The 17204-nt window shown below is 44.8% G+C and overlaps 1 protein-coding gene across 4 annotated transcripts in view; it reads right to left on the bottom strand.

The window, feature by feature from the left end:
* The window catches only part of Kif9 (kinesin family member 9), a 53870-nt gene that overhangs the window by 34962 nt on the left and 1704 nt on the right, over positions 1–17204 (bottom strand). For 3 of the 4 annotated variants that reach the window (XM_038324249.1, XM_038324250.1, XM_038324251.1), the window contains 7 exons: positions 12837–12934; positions 10291–10456; positions 6599–6705; positions 5025–5249; positions 2394–2477; positions 2181–2273; positions 520–667 (listed from right to left, as the gene is read on the bottom strand). In XM_038324249.1, the coding sequence (XP_038180177.1) occupies positions 520–667; positions 2181–2273; positions 2394–2477; positions 5025–5249; positions 6599–6705; positions 10291–10456; positions 12837–12934 (921 nt within the window). The remainder of the gene's footprint in view (positions 1–519; positions 668–2180; positions 2274–2393; positions 2478–5024; positions 5250–6598; positions 6706–10290; positions 10457–12836; positions 12935–17204) is intronic. The other variant, XM_038324252.1, reaches the window with a different exon arrangement.

Here is a 17204-nt window from a genome sequence, read left to right as displayed (position 1 = left end):
GGAAAAGAGGGAAATGATGGGAGAGGCTCTTTTCCTGAGTCTCCAAGACCACACAAGTCGCTGCCAAACAGTTCAGGGACAAGGGGGAACACAGAGGTGAAGGGGAACCTCAGCCAATAACCTTGTTTGTGGGGTGTGTTCCCCTTAGGCTAAGATTTACTTATAAAACTTGCGGGTGTGCTTCCCGCTTCCTCTTTGTTTTTCCTGCGCCCCTTGCTGGAACCCAGGCTTTGTAAGTCCCCCTTTCTTTCCTTTATTAAAGCTGAATATTTTATTTTAGAGCTAGTCTGGTTAATTCTATCGACCGCTCGCCAACACAGAGGCAAAAGTTTGAGTAGAGATTCTAAGGCGCGAGCAGCAAGAGTGCAAGAAGGCTCGCCTGTGTGTCTGATTGGCATCATTCCTCAAGAGCGGCAACTAACTTCAAATGGGGCAAAGTGATTCTCTGATCCCTAAGGGCAGATAAGGCCAGTCTAGTCTTCCCCAGGACAAGACCCTCCTTTCTGACCATACCCTTACCTAATGAGTCTTTCAGGGCATGGGTGAGCTTGCACTGCCGGAAAGGAATGTGGTCCCGCTTCTGGTCCCCAAGGGCAATGATGGCCTGCTCCAGGAACGACAGCGACTTGTTGATGTAGGTGGCTTCCTTTAGGACTCTACCTTCTGACTGCAAACAAAATGTCTGGGTCACTCTAGACAGAGGAGGGAGGCTACCCTATTAAAATTATCTACCCTTCCTAGTTTACAGTGATACAAAAGTCTACAGTCAGGCTGAAGCCTCCTTCCCAGAGCCAGGACCTTTTCCTCCAAGTTGGGAGTGTTTTCCATCTTGGGCTACTGATAACTGTAATAGTAAAACTCGCCGGGAGCCGTGCAGTAGTGACGCACGCCTTTAATCCCAGCACTCGGGAGGTAGAGACAGGATAATCCCTGTGAGTTTGAGGTCAGCCTGGTCTACAGAGTTAGTTCCAGGACAGCCAGGACTACACAGAGAAACCCTGTCTTAAAAAAATCAATCAAACAACCAAACAAGAAACTCACAGGAACATTCACATGAAGGTTGATGCAAACAAGAAAACGCACACTCAAGTCGGGCAGTGATAGTGCGCGCCTTTAATCCCATCACTGAAGAGGAAGAGGCAGACAGATCTCTGAGTTCGAGGCCAGCCTAGTCTACATAGGGAGTTCTAGGACAGCCAGGGCTACACAGAGAAACCCTGTCTTGAAAAACAAGAAAACAGACCAAAAGAATATATATGTGACTATTCATATGATACTCATTCCAAGGTGCACCCTGATGCAAATTCAAAAGTACACAGAATACCTGAGCAAGTATAATATTTATAGAAATATAGTAATACACACACATGCAATTGCTCCTCAAAATACTCATGAAATTTTGTTATAATACTTTTGTAAAAATATGCTTAAAATTAAACATGCTTGTGAATATTCCTCTCTAAACACAGAGAAACATCATACCAGTGTGGAGCATTTGCTGAGCAATACTGAAAGTAGGGGAAGGATAATTACAAGGAATCCAAATCGTTCCCATCCAAAGAATGTTCACAGGAACGAAACCTTTGTGGTGCTCCTGCATCTCCCTACTGTGTAAAAACTGTTTGTTTATGCAAAACCCCGCTGTATTTCCAAAATCTGATGACCCAGAGAGGTCACACTTTTCCCCAATTCCTTTGCACCACTTTTCAAAACTAGCCAGTCACCGAAGTCTGTGAGGTCAGACCCCAGCCAATGGAGAAATGACACAGCACTCTGTGTTAGGAAAAAGACCTATCATATTTTTTGCTGGGTATACTTGTTACCTGAAGGAAGCAGTGTACTCTTTGGTGAAAGTAAAAGCTTACTTGCCAGATTACTTCCATTTTGTGTGATGATGGTGAGGTCCTGAACCCGGGTTTATTTCCAACACAGGCACTAGATTAAGGGGAGTCGTGTCATAACCGTTTATAAAAGCCCTGTAGAGTACGAACTGTGCCCGGTAGCTGCTACTCTCCCTCCAGTGACCCTTACTGCACTCCACTTCACCTGACTGTTCCCAAGCATTCAGTGTGGGAGATGCATACATGGGCTCTATGCCACAGGCCTGAGAGGTGCATACACAGGCTTTATACCACAAGGTCCATGGCTTGCTGACAGGCTACCCCACAACCCTCACTTACCCCTGTCTTCCCCAGCCTCTCTGAGCCAGCCAGATCTACCAAGTTGATTTTGGAAGTGATATACTTTTCATCTGACAAGGTCCGAGAGTGGGCCTACAGAAACATCCAAACAGAATTCAGAATGCAGTGGGAGGAGTTTCTGACTGGGCAGCATCCAGTCAGCAGTCCCAGGAGTCATCAGTCCCCATGCTGAACAAGGAGCGTGCAACCTACCTCCATGTAGATGGTGAAAATGCAGTGTGACCTGGATGAATTTTTGTTCATTGTGTGGGAAGCGATGATCCTGTTGGTCTCTCCCTGAAGAGGAAATTATATGCAGCGAGTTGAAAACCGAGATGTCTGGGTAAATTTCTAACACTCATATCACTATGATCAGCTGGGCCTTCTGGGAAAATGTCTTGAAAGCTAATAAAAGGGAAACAAACTGGAATTTGGTCCTGTACTTTCACAAACTGGTGTTTTCTAAAAAGTGAGACACAGTGAGAAGCAAGATAGGAGCTGGAGAGATGGCTCAGTAGTTAAGAGCACTGGCTGCTCTTCCAGAGGTCACAGGTTCGATCCCCAGACCCATATAGCAGACTGTCTCTAACTACAGTTCCAGGGATCCAGTGCCCTCTTCTGACTTCAGTGGGTCTTGCAAGAAAGTGGGATGCCCTTCTGTATGCTGTGAATATGTTTTATTACCATTGGTTAATAAAAAAACTGCTTTGGCCTATGGCAGGGCAGAATAAAGCTAGGCAGGAAATCCAAACAGATACAGGGAGAAAGACGGCAGAGTCAGGGAGATGCCAGCAGCTACTGGAGAAGCAAGATGTGAAGTAATAAGCCACGAGCCTCATGGTAAAATATAGACTAATAGAAATGGGTTAATTTAAGTTATGAAAGCTAGTTAATAATAAGCCTGAGCTGCTAAGCCAAATAGTTTGTCTCGGAGTGGTTATTCAGGAACTGGCAGGTGAGAGATGAACCTCCAGTTACAGTACACATGCATTCATGCAGGCAAAATACTCACAGGTATAAAGGAAGTGCCCTGTTCAAGAAGGTGTTGTGCAAGTTGCTGGGGGGTGGGCGTCATCAATGGTCTTAACCAGGCTGAACCCTGAATGCTACAATACTAACCTGCCAGGCCTCCTGGTACAATAGAGGCATGATGGTTATGTGGAACATGAATAATAAAAGCCCAGAGACAGATATTGCGGTTCAAGCTAAAGATAGAAAAGCAAAACAGCCAAGCCCAAGCCACTAGAAAAGTCTTACCCCTACCAAGACTGGGCAATTGCAGACTGAGCCTTGAACCTCTGTCTCCTCCCATTTTATATTCCCCTTTAGTGCTGGGATTTTTTTTTTTTCTGAGACAGGGTTTCTCTGTAGCTTTGGGGCCTGTCATTGAACTAACTCTTGTAGACCAGGCTGGCCTCAAACTCATAGAGATCCGCCTTCCTCTGTCTTAAGTACTGGGATTAAAGGTGTGAGCCACCACCACCTGGATCTGTTTCTATATTGATCTTGTGTAGCCCAGGATAGCTTTGAATTCATGAAGATACATCTGCCTCTGTTTCCCAAATCCATATGACCCTCAGACCATATGTAAAGTTATTACAGAAATCTTTCAATCCTTGCTCCTGAGAAGTCTTCTGAGTTACCCTGGATAGTGGCTTGGGAGCTGGACTTCCAGACCACTAAACTTGCCTAACAAGTTTGGTCCTCAGCACTGCTAAGAGGGCGAGAGAAAAAGAACACAATTAGTTCATCTATGTAAGGCCAGGCATAATGGTGCAGATCTATAACACCAGCTACTCAAGAGGTGAAAGTAGGAGGGTCACAAGTTCAAAGCCTACCTGGGTTGCAAAGTGACATCATAGCCAGCCTTAACATCTTTGGGTTTTTGTTTGTTTTTTGGGGGGTTGTTTTTTTTTTTTTTTCAAGACAGGGTTTATCTGTAGCTTTGGAGCCTGTCCTGGAACTAGCTCTTGTAGGCCAGGCTGGTCTCGAACTCACAGAGATCCACCTGCCTCTGCCTCTGCCTCCCGAGTGCTGGGATTAAAGGCGTGCGCCACCACTGCCTGGCGGCATCTTTGTTTTTCATTGTTTTGTTTGTTTTTGTTTTGTTTTGTTTTAGATGAAGTCTTACTATGTAGCCCAGGCTGGCCTTAAATTCAGCCATCTTCCTGCCTTAGCCTCCCAAGTGCTGGCATTACAGGAATGTAACATTACAATTGGCTCAGCCTGGGCAATTTAAGAATCTGTCTTAAAATAAAGAAGTACACAGGAGAAGCTGGAGAGATGGCTCAGCAGTTAAGAGTGAGCATTATTCTTGTAGGAGGGCCCAAATTCAGTTCTCAGCATTCACATGAGGAAGCTCATAACCACCTGTAAGTCAGCTTCAGAGAACCCGATGCAGTTTCCTGGTCTTTGCGCGCGCACGCGCGCGCACGCGCGCGCACACACACACACACACACACACACACACACACACGCATACATATAATTAAAAATTAAAATGTTTTCAAAAGTAAAAGGGGGTTAGAAATATAGTGCAGTAACAGAGGACTTTTCTAGCATGTATGAAACCTTTAGCTTAGCCTCCAGCACCACAAACAACCTCAAAGAAAGAAAGAACCAGAAGGACATAATCTAAAATATATGTTTTTGTTGCTTTAAATGAAAAACATTTTATGAATTTGGTTCTTACTCAACACTAAGATTTCTTAATAAACACATATGAATTTTCATTCTGATTATCAAAGTAAATAAAAATATGAAGGAAGTAGGGAAGTGTAATATAAGGAAGGGAGAAGGGAGAGGAGGGAGCAAAAGAGAGAAGGGACTCTCTGATTACCTCACCTCAAAGAGAAGGCTGAATGCATCCTCCTCTTGACTTGTGAGATGGACCGACAAGCCCTTAATGAAGACCCCTTGAGGGTTTTCCACAATGGTCATTGGTGTGACTGAGGGTCCAACATAGGGTAACGTCGACAGGAGGTCAAACAGATTCTCGTTATAGATTTCCAGGTAGGAAACACGCACAGTGATGGCATGTGTGGGGCGCTCTTCGATCATCTTAAAAACCTAGATGGAAATTTGACCACAGTCACTAAGAGTAGAACTCCAAAAGCCAGCTAGTTAATGTCAGCCCACATCTTTCCTAGGAGAGAGCATTAGGACTGTAGCACCATTCTTGTCCTGAAGAGGTTCACAGTCTGGCTGATGTCAAGATGACAGTCGCCATCAGCACCCAGTGTTGTCATCCTACCGTATAAGACTATCAACTTCCAGTTTTATTGTTTCGGTTGCTTTTTGAGGCGGGCTTCCACACTATGTCCCAGGCCGACTGGAATTCAAAATGTAGCCCAGTTAATTATCCAACTCACCAGCTCCCTGCTTCAGTCTTCCCAAGTACTGGAATTACAAGTATGAGCCATCGTGCCCAGCTAGAGATGTTCAAGAGTGCTGTTTGTTTTGAGATAGGGTCTCATGGAACCCAAATTGCTCAGGAATTCTCAGTGTAACTAAAGATGACCTCGGACTTCTGATCCTCTTGCCTCCATTTCCTGATTACAAACACATGCCACTGTGCCTTTTTGGTCCTTCAGTGTTGGGGCTCAAATCTAGGGCTTTGTGCATGTTAGGCAAGTGAGCTACATGTACATCAGCCTTTAGATATTGAGACTTCGACAGTGGGATAGTAAGAATATTATTTCAGAAAAATGAGCATGTGGGGTTTATAAGAAAGGCTCCCCCACCCCAGAGACAGGGTTTCTCTGTGTAGCCCTGGATATCCTGGAACTTACTCTGTAGATCTGTCTGGCTTTGAACTCAGAGATCCAACTGCTTCTGCCTCCTCCCGAGTGCTGAGATTAAAGGCATGGACAACCCAGCAGGAGGAAGGGCTTTGCATCCTTACAACACCTGGGCTAGCAGGTCCCATGGGAAGGCCCTTCTGCCCAAGCTTCTGCTTTAATCCCAGAACCATGGCTGCCACAGTCCTAAAGGCTGAGGCATGCCCTGCTTCTTGTCCTTCTTTCAGGAGCTACTGAATGGAAGAAGCCACAGCAAGATAATACATAAGCTCGAAAAGAGCTGCTCCCCTTCATTAAAACCAGCAACAAGCATGATTAGGCCCTCCAAATCCTTAATTACAGGGTCACAGACATGGGAGCAGCGGGAGCCTGATTAGTGTGCCTGCTCTCTCCTTCACAAATAAGGAAGCAGGCTTAATAAGTCAGTGAGAGTCTGTCTGAAATCAAAGCCCTGGTTTTCTCGGGACTCTGCCTGTACCAAAGCGCAGTCATAGCATTCTGTCTCCAGAGACAGTGCTAGTTATAGTTCACTTGAAGGCTGAGCCCACTGTCTCTAGTAGCCAACCTGGAGAGAAGAGGGTAGCTGTGTGGCATCCCAACCAGAGGCCCATTCTCTACCTGCTGCAGGGCACGAGGGAGAATACCCCGGTGCTTGTAATTCTCAGTTGCCCCCGTCATGGTGTATGTCTTGCCGGCTCCTGTCTGCCCATAACACATGATGGTACCTGCAAACATTTCAAGATATGTCTGAGTAACATTCAGAAAAAGTCACTTCAGGGACAACTCTTGTATTCTCAACATGCTTGGTGCCATCCGGGACACTTGAAGCGAAGGTAGCTAGTAGAAACATCCAAAGACATCAGAGGGCAAGTATACAGAGAACAGGGACATAAACAGTCAGAACATGAACATGTGCCCTCAACCTGTGATCTCCATAGAGCTCTACACTCTTCTCTTCCCAGATGACCTGGTCCTAGGGTTAGGGGTCACTGTGGCTGCAGCTTTTCTTGAAGAGAATAGGAGGGAGCCAGAACATTAGACTCTATTCCTTCTCAAGGCCATGAACGAGAGCTAGCAGGAGACACCCCACAGGGACAAGTTTGCAGAAAGAGACAGAGTAAGAGGGGTGAGCTTTTTTGTTGATCTGTTTGAGACATGGTCTCACGTAGCCCACGTTGGCATCAAGCTATGTAGCCAAGAATGACTTGAACTCCTAATCTGCCTGCTTCTACTGCCCAAGTACTGGGATAGCCAGCCTGTGATCCTACTCCTTGCTAAAAAAAATTTTAATAGACTACAAGGCTACTAGTTAGTACCATGTCACTTCCAGAAATGGGTCACCATGACTGGGCCATGACCTGTGTCCAACTGCCTACCCTGGCAAGACTTCCATTTGCACCTTTTACATTATCATTATACTAGGCTGTGGGACGCAAACCATTGTCACCTTGGGTGCTGGGATTGGAGGTTTTAAATGAGGGGCCCCAATTCAGCATCTGAGTTGGAGCCAGAAACAGCAGTGAGCCCACTGCTAATGAACCAGAAGTCATTCAGCTGGCAGTCAGAGCCCATCTGTAGTTCTGTAGCACCAAGTACCTGACTATTAAGCTTCTTAGTTCTTACTCCCCCTATCTTTACCTCCAGGCCTCTCGGGGAATCATGAAAATATCATTGGTCAGAGAGGACCACGCATATTTTTCACATGAATAACATATTGCAATACTGGCACCTCAAGATTCACTGGATTTTCATCACAAAACTGAGTCTGGCTATATAATTCAAACTGTTCTCAAATTCCTAATCACCCTGCCTCTACCTCCCAAGTGCTAGAATTAATAAGCATGCACAACCATTCCTGGCTCTCTTCATGGACATTCCTATAGAAAATATAAAACTTTTGGAGCTGTGTATAGCAATGGAACATGTGCTTACTATTTGGTTTTTATGCTTCCTACCAAGAAACCAATCAGCAATAAACCCTTGCAAAATGGAGAACACTCTATAATCAGTGGCCACCAGATGGCAAAGTCTGTAAACTGCAACTTCATTTTTATTAAGTTTTTTTTTAAATTTTTAGATAGGGCCACATGTAGCTGAGGCTGGCATCTCACTGGTAGTAGCTGAGGATGACTTTGAAGTCCTGATCCTACTGCCTCTACTTCCAAGTGCTGGAATTACATAAATTTGCTATTACATCATGCTCTCAAGGTGCTGGATTTTTTGGTTTGTTCTGATTTATTTTTAAATGTATGGGGTGTTTTGCCTGCATGTCTGTCTGTAGATCATGTGAGTTCCTGGTCCCAAAGAGGCCAGAAGAAGGTGTTGGACCCCCTTGGAACTGGAGTTATAGAAGGTTGTGAGCTGCCTTGTGGGAGCTGGGTCAAGAGCAAACAGTCAGTGCTCCTAACTGAGGAGCCATTTCTCTAGCCCCATTAACTTTTATAAAGATTAAAAAAACAAACAAAACAAGGCATATGTAATGGCAGAGGCTTGTACTGTAATCATAGGACTGGGGAAGCAGAAGCAGGAAAACTGGTACAAGGTCAAGGCCAGACTGGGATAGAGAGCAAAACCCTGTTTAAAAACCTACTTTATTCCAGCACTCAGGAGGCTGAGCATTCAGATATGTGAGTATGAGGTCAGCCTGGTGTAGACAGCGAGTTCTAGGATAGCCTAAGGCTACACAATGAGATCTTGTCTCAAAAAACAAAAACCAAACAACAACAACAAAACCCAAACTAGGTGGTGATGTCACACACCTTTAGTCCCAGCATATGGGAGGCAGAAGCAGGCAGATATCTGAGTTTGAAAATAAAAACTTTAAAATAGTCTTTGACCAAAAAAGTTCATAAAAAACTAGAGATGACTGGAAAGGAAGGGACATTTCAGGGTCAGGTAGAAACCTGGTGCAAGGGAAACTCCCAGGAATCTACAAGGATGGCCCCAGCTAGGACTCCTAGCAGTAGTGGATATGTAGACTGAACTGGCCGTCTCCTGTGACCAGGGGAGACTGCCAGTGGAGGGACTTGGACACCAACCCAGCCACACAACCTATGACCTGTCTATGGGATATACGGGGCAAGGAAGGGTGTGAGGGTTGCAGAGAGATGTGGCAGTGGCCAACCAATGACTGGTTCAGCCTTAGACCCATGCCATGAAAGTGACCCGACCCCTGTCACTGCATGGAGTGCCAGGACCCAGAGGCTGGATGGCCCAGAAACTTGGAACAGAACCAAACGTGACTGGAGGGGGAAAAATGTCAATCTAATGATGCCGAACAATATTCTGCTATACTCATAGATTTATGAGTATACCCCCAATTGTTATCAGTGAGCCTTCACCCAGTAACTGATGGAAGCAGATGCACAGATCCACAAACATTAGGCTAAGCTTGGGGAATCCTGCTGAAAAGACGGAGGATGGACTGTAGGAGCCGGAGGGGTCATGGACACCACAATAAAACCCATAATAACAACTAATCTGGGCTCACAGGAGTTCACAGAGTCTGAACCAACAATCAGGGAGCCTGCACGGGACTGACCTACATATATGTAACAATTGTGTAGATTGGTCTACTCGTGGGACTCCTAACAGTGGGAGTAGGGGTCCCTAACTATTTGACTGGCTCTGGGGAACCTGTTCCTCATACTGGACTGTCTTGCTCAGCCTGAATACAAGGGGAGGCGCTTAGTCCTAACAAAACTTGATATGCCATGTTTGGTTCAGCCCATGGAAAGCCTGCCCCTTTCTGAACAGAAACAGAGGAGTGGATGGGGGGAGGGAGGCAGGGAGGGAGGCACAGAGGAGAGGAGAGGAGGGAGGGGAAACTGGTTGAGATGTAAAATAAATAAATGTAATTTAAAAAATTCCCAATAAAGTTATTTTTAGGCTAGGCATGGTTGCCCATACCTTTAATCCCAGCACTTAGGAGGCAGAGGTAAGTAGTTCTCTGTGAGTTTGAGGCCAGCCTGGTCTACACAGTGAGTTCTAGGCCAGACAGGGCTACATAGTGAGATTGAGACTGAGATTAGGTCCGCCTCCCAAAACCCCAATGTTTGAGAGATTTGAAACAAGACTATATATAGTTGGTAACCTAAGAACCATGAAAAGTCAGGGTCTTCTAACAATCCAACAAAGGTAAGAGATGCCTACAGTAGATGTTATACCACTTGAGCACAGACTGACAAGCTTATAATGTTAGTAGGCAAAGGTCTTAGGTCTTATTTTATTCAGAATAAAGTATCTCTTGTACCTTTTCCTCCAGGAGGGTCTCCGCAGAGTCCTAGATAAAATGACAACTATTGAATTACCATTGTATCCATCAAGGGCTTGAGAAACTGCATCTCTGGCGACTGTCTCATAAACCAAGTCCTGGGAGGCATCATGAAGAACTCCATCCAGCTTGAATGACCAGTCTGTCTGCTGGTTATTGACAACTCCCCTCCGACTATCCTTTTTCAAGTGAATATCAATGCTCTAGGGAAAGAGAGATAGAGAGAGAGAAGTTGGGTGTGGATGACACACACCTGAAACCCCAGCTGCTGGAAGGCTGAGTCAGGAAGGGCTGGAGTTTCAGTTCTACATAGGAAGGAATGTCAAAGAAGAGGGAGTTGGAGTTATTTTTAGGAAATCTTTGTAAAAAGATCTCTGATAGCACTCAGGAAACAGGCAGGCAGATCTCTGCGAGTTCAAAGTTGGCCTGGTCTACAGAGAGTTCCAGGACAGCCAGGGCTACATAGGGAGATTGTATCAAATAAATAAATACATAATCACTGATAACTGAGGAATAACAGAGAAAACAAAGGATATGAAATTTTAAAAAAGTTTTTAAGACTTATTTTACATGTGTGACTATTTCATGTAAATGTATGTGTGTGTACCACGTGTGCCTGGTACCTGCAGAGTTTAGGAAAAGGTGTCAGATCCACTGAACCAGAGTTACATACAGCTGTGAACTCTCATGTGGGTACTGAGAATGAAGTCCAGGTCCTCTGTGAGAGCAGCCAGTGCTCTTAACTACAGAGCCATCTCTCCAGTCCCAGTTTATCAGGTTCTAATTAAATCAATTTAGCTACATCCCATAAGTATAGAAGCTTTGAATTAGGCAAGAGTAGCGGCGAAATTGGAGACAATGGTCCTGGCTCAGGCTCTGTCTGTGTGGCCACAGGTGGTGACGCCCTCTATCCTCTGTCTGTGTGGCCACAGGTGGTGACGCCCCTCTATCCTCCTCTCTATCCTCCATCTGTGTGGCCACAGGTGGTGACGCCCCTCTATCCTCTGTTCTGTGTTCAGGGTTTACTTCACAAACAGTTGTGAGTCACTGGGAGTATGATGGAATGGGCACATAAGAATCTGAACTTTTCCAACATAGTCACTTGTGTTAAAGTAAATCGCATGTTGGGGGATATTTGATCACACTGTGAACCCCAAAGTTTGCATTTGTGTTAATTAAATAAAATTAACCTTGGGTCAGGAGGCTGTATTTGCAACCTATTGACAGAAAGTAATCATAGAGCACCTGAGGGCACCCGGGAGCAAGCAAGAGGCACTGGAAGTAGCAGGGAGGGGTTCAGAGTGGCGAGGCCTTTTCTGGTTTGGAGACACCAGCAAAGAGGGAAGGTTAGCTAATTGTGACCCAGCCTCTCTGCTGCAGCAGGTTTTTACCCCAGTCTTTGAATTTTGAGTCTTATTTATAAATAGAATGACAGAGATTTAGCTACCTTTAGCAGCTGAGACAGAGCAGGTGCAGCCAGGCCGCTACTAGAGAAGCAGACTGGCAACTGAGGGGTTGCAATGTTGGCTGAAATAGCAGCATGTTAAGGTGTAGCCAACATGCAGAAGTTAAAACAACTAATCAGCAGATCTTCAGATGTACCTTCAACCAATTCCCAGTAAGTTCCCAAGCATTTTTAAAGACATTTTTTGCGATACAAAGACTCGCTTTGAATTTAGGCATTTGGACTTTTCCTTTCAGCTCTCTCAGTTGTTCACAGTATAGCACCATGCCAGCTAATTCCAAGCTCTTGATGGGGACTCTCATTGCAATCTTCTACTGGTTGCTAGAACCCAAGCTCCAAGACCTAACCATCTAGAGAAGAAAACCACGGCCAAGGCAGAAGGGGTCACCAGGTGTGGTGATGTGCACCTATCATCCCAGAACCTGGGGAGGAGAAGCAAAAGGATCAAGAGTTCCAAGTCATTCTCTGTTAAACAGCCAGCTGGGTTACATGAGACCCTGTCTCCAGAAAAAAATCAAAACAAACAAACAACACCACATATTAAACGTTGCCTCCCAAGTGCCCTGCTCTGTGCTTCTCTGTGTGTTGAAATCATGCCCATGGAGCATGCTATCCAGGGTCTTTGAGGTCTTTTCTGACTACCAGCACTTTCAAGACCTGAGCAATTCGTTCTTGAACTATTCGTTTAAAAAGGGTCTACTTGTAGGCTGGCAAGATGACTCAGTGAGGAAAGATGCCTGCCACCAAGTCTGACAACCCAAGTTTGGTTCCCCAGGACCCATGTGGTGGAAGGAAAGAATCTACTCTACAAGCCTGCAAGCTGCTCTTTGACATCCACATTTGTGCTGCAGCACACGTGTGTGTGTGTGTGTGAATGTGCATACAACAGCATCCGTATGGAATCTGGAGGACAACTTTGAGTTGATTCTCTTTCCACTTGTGGGTCCAGGGAGGAGAACTCAGGTCCTCATACTTGGTGGCAGGCATGTAGGCATTTCTCCCCACAAAGCCATCTCTCCAGTCACTCTGTTTGATCCTGAAATGGCTGCTGGGAAACAGGTCACACTGAGCTGGGGAAGGAAGGACCAGACAGGTGAAAGCAAACACATCACACTTACTTTGTTGTCATCTCCGTATTTGATCATTTCGTGAGCAAAGTCATCAGTAGGCTTGACACGGACAAACGCTTGAACCTTTTTCCTAGTACCCATTCTAGCTAGAGAGAAGAGAACAACAACGGATTTAGCAGCCATCATCAAATACCAACTAGAAGGGAGAAGTCATTTGTCAAGATTGTAATGAACGCCCGGCATGGTGGTGCACACATGTAACCCTAATACTTGGGAAGTGAAGGCTGGTGGATCTGAGTTCAAGGCCAGCCTCAGCTCCATTGTGAGCTGGTGGACAGCTTGGGCTACAAGAGACCAGCTGCAATCCACCATCGCCATCCACCATGGAAGTACATGCCCCCCCCACTCCCGTCTTATAGGCTGCTTCGCTACTTTCCACCTCGACTCCAAAGAGACTGAAATCCAACAAAAAGAATGCTTCCTTAGTGGCCTGGTTGTAGCCGCTTTTTCTAGAAATGCCCTATATCTAAGATGAACCCACTCATGCTTTGCTTCATTTACTCTATTTTCTCCTGACATACTTGCTTGGAACACATTAAAGTCAGTTGCCTTCTCTTTATTAAGAGGTTTTCTTTCATGTCTCTGTCTCCATCAGACTAACTTTTAAATAAAGTATCTTTATATGTATGTATACACACACACACACACACACACACACACACACAATATTAGGGATGAGACATGCGGCAGTGGTCCAAGGACAATGCAGTCAGTTCTCCCTTCCACCATGTGGGGTTCCAGATCAGACCTGTGTCCTCAGGATTCCAAGGCAAGCACTTTACTTGCTGAGCCATCTTGCTAGCCCTAGAATAAATATTCTTTTTGTTTTTATTCATGTGTGTCTATGTGAGTATATGTCACATGTGTGCAAGGACCCTTGGAGGCCAGAGAGTGTGTCTAATGATCTGGAGCTGGAGTTACAGGCAGAAATGAGCTGCCTGACATGGGTGCTGGGAAGAGCAATAAGCACCTTAACCGCTGAATCATCTCTCAAGCCCCGCATTAAGTGTTCTTGATCTAGTCCATAATCAAATAGTCTTTTTCCTCTCACGTTGATGAAAAAAAGTCTTTTGTCCCCCCTCTTGCTCTCCTAACACCTTAAAGAAGGTTTATTTGTTTTTATTTTATGTCTGTGGGTATTATTTCTGTATAAATGTCTGCATGCAACATATGCGCCGTGCCTGTGGTGGCCAGAAGAGGGTATTAAATTCCTCTGGAACCAGAGTTACAGACAGTTGGGAGCCACCATGTGGTTGCTGGGAACTGAACACAGGTCCTCTGGAAGAGCAGCCAGTGCTTTTAACTGTGGAGCCATTTCTCCAGCCCCCTCAAAACAAGGAGTCACACATATATTTCTCTTTATTCATTATAGCATAACTCTCTCTCTCTCTCTCTCTCTCTCTCTCTCTCTATATATATATATATATATATATATATATATATATATATATATATAAATGTTTGCTGCAGCTTTGTGGATGGACACTGTAAAAGATTGGGATAGCAGTGATAGGAGGCAAGCTTAGTTAAAAGACTTCTCTAACTATGAAGAGTTGTCTCAAAACAGACAAGACCTTCTGGTCACAGAAACTAAAGGTCAAATGAAATCCAAATGCCAGTTAGAAGAGATGTCACCAATGGGACTGCTGCACTGAAGTCCCACAGTGAAGAAGCAAAGAAGTGACTGAATGGAATTGATATTCAACTAATTTTGTTTTGTCTTGAGACCAAGACTCATGTATCCCAGTCTGGCGCTATTGATCTACACCTTATATTCTGAAGCAGGGTGTCGCTGTACCTAGAGCTCACCATTTTGGCTATGCTTGTTGGCCAGGAAGCCCAAAAGATGCACATGTTTCTCAGCTCCAGTGAGCAGCTTTTATGTGTGAGTTATGGATGCAATCTCAGGTCTTCATGCTTGAAGCGGCAAGGACTTTATCCAGTGAGACATCTCAGAGCTCTAAGACAGACCCTTCGTAAGTCAGGGGTGGGGGCAGACCACTAAGGTGGTCTGTGGTGTCTGCCTAAAATCGCAGCACTTGGGAAGTGGGGGCCTGAAGATCAGAAGTTCAAGGTCATTCTCAGTTACATAGAAAGTTCGGGGCTAGTCTGGGGTAAACAACACCCTGTCTCAAACAAACAAAAAACCCCAACACCATTTGTAACTATTATTGTACAATGTACAAAACGAAATTTAAATACAGAAAAGGTCCACACAGCAGGATGTAAGCTGCACTGTACACTTCCCCTCTAATTGCCCCATCAGGGTTGGACCCGGTTCAAGAAGGAATAAAACATTTTCCCCGAAGTAACCTGCACTTTTACTGAGGGAGGAGACAGGGAAGAAGATGATAGGGGAAAAGGTAAAACAAGCATTTATCAGCAAAAGAATTGGCTGAATTTATGAAAAGCTAGGGAAATGTCAGACAAAGGAAGTTGATTCAGTCTCCTAACAAACTGGATGGATGTGTAATGATTTTTAAAAAAAACCTTTACAGAAAAACATTCTCATGTGAAACAGAATCTTTTCTAATACTCATAGAAATCATATAAGGCACCAAATGTTGTGGCTCACGCCTTTAATCCCAGCACTCTGAAGGCAGAGGCAGGAGGTTCTATGAGTTTGAGACCAGCTTCTACATACCGAGTTTCAAGCCAGCCAAAGCTACATAGTAAGACTCTGGGTCAAACAAATAAACACATGAAAAAGAAATAAAAGAGCCAACAAAATGGCATGGGTAAAGGCACCTGCTACCAAGCTTGACGATCTGAGTTTGACCCCCAGGGCTTTCATGGTAGAAGAAGAGACCCAGGGGGCTGGAGAGATGGCTCAGTGGTTAAGAGCACTGCCTGCTCTTCCAAAGGTCCTGAGTTCAATTCCCAGCAACCACATGGTGGCTCACAACCATCTGTAATGGGGTCTGGTGCCCTCTTCTGGCCTGCAGGCATATACACAGACAGAATATTGTATACATAATAAATAAATAAATATTTAAAAAAAAAAAAAAGAGACCCAATTACTCCAAGCTATCCTCTGACTTTCACACATGTTCTTTGGCACAAATGGGCACTCGTGCAGGCACACACATGCATGCACACACACATTTAGTAAACTATAAAAATATTAAAAGCATATTAAATAATTAATAGTAATATTTTACATGTACTTTTCTAATAGATGTGCAAAGGTGCTACCTAACAAAAATTATTCTAGATTTTATATTAGTGGCGTTCACATTTCTAAACACAGCTCGGGATCATTTCCTCTTACAATTACATCATCCCATGGTGTTATGTATCCTATAGAAACAAATTAACTCGAAGGTGCTGCTCTGCCAGCTGCCAGTTTTGACAATGTGGATACAATGAAAGCAGGTAAACCAGGTAAGCGAGCACAGCACTCCCAGATTTGCCTATTCCGATGTGAGCATTTTCTACATCCTTCAATTACTACTTCATGGGAGCCTTTTCCTAGCACTCTTGGAACTTTTAGAATCTTTTGGTTGCTAGAAAATTATTCCAAAAAATATTGGGGTAAGAAAAAAACATGCACCTCGGCCCTGTGGGGTAATCCAGCAAAGACTTCTGAGCATGGCAAACATTCAAAGAAAGACAGGAGGTAAGGGAGGTTCAGATGCTTGCAGAGCTCACCCTCTAGAGGAGAAGAGCAAACATACCTACACACCTACAGTTAAGAGAACAGGAGCAAGCTGGACGGTGGTGGGGCACGCCTTTAACCCCAGCACTCGGGAGGCAGAGGCAGGTGGATCTCTGTGAGTTCAAGGCCAGCCTGGTCTACAGAGCAAGTTCCAGGACAGTTAGAGCTGTTACACAGAGAAACCCTGTCTCAAAATACAAACAAACAAACAATAAAAAAGAAAGAAAAAGAAAAGAACAGGATGTGGCTTGGTTGAACATTTTTGTCTGCAAAACTGAGCTCTACGGAAAAAAGAAAAATTACCACATAGCTCTAATGTGAGGCCCAGACTAAGGAAACAGAAGGGAAGGTTTCATTTCCAGCTCCCCTTTGACTTATATTACCGAGAAACTGAAGAGTAGAGAGAAGTGGTTTGTTGGTCACAGTTTTATAAACTGCTTTCCTTGAGATAGTGTGTCACAGTGTAGCCCAGGCTGGCCTTGAAACACAGTCCTCTTGCTTTAGCTTCCCAAGGGTTGGGACAGCACCTCCAGGTGAGGGGTGCACTTTCTACTCAATTATCTACAGTTCTGGGAAACCCTCCCCAGCACAAACCACAAGAGCCCATCTTCCTGCCCAGGAAGATTCCAGTGCCATGGAGTATAACCTCTGGAAGGGATCGTAAAGAATCCAGGGAGCTCTGGAAGCAAGTTCCAGGT

This window comes from Arvicola amphibius, chromosome 3 (assembly GCF_903992535.2).
Source record: "Arvicola amphibius chromosome 3, mArvAmp1.2, whole genome shotgun sequence".
Lineage (NCBI taxonomy): Eukaryota > Metazoa > Chordata > Mammalia > Rodentia > Cricetidae > Arvicola > Arvicola amphibius.
This window is presented reverse-complemented; position numbering and strand designations above follow the sequence as displayed.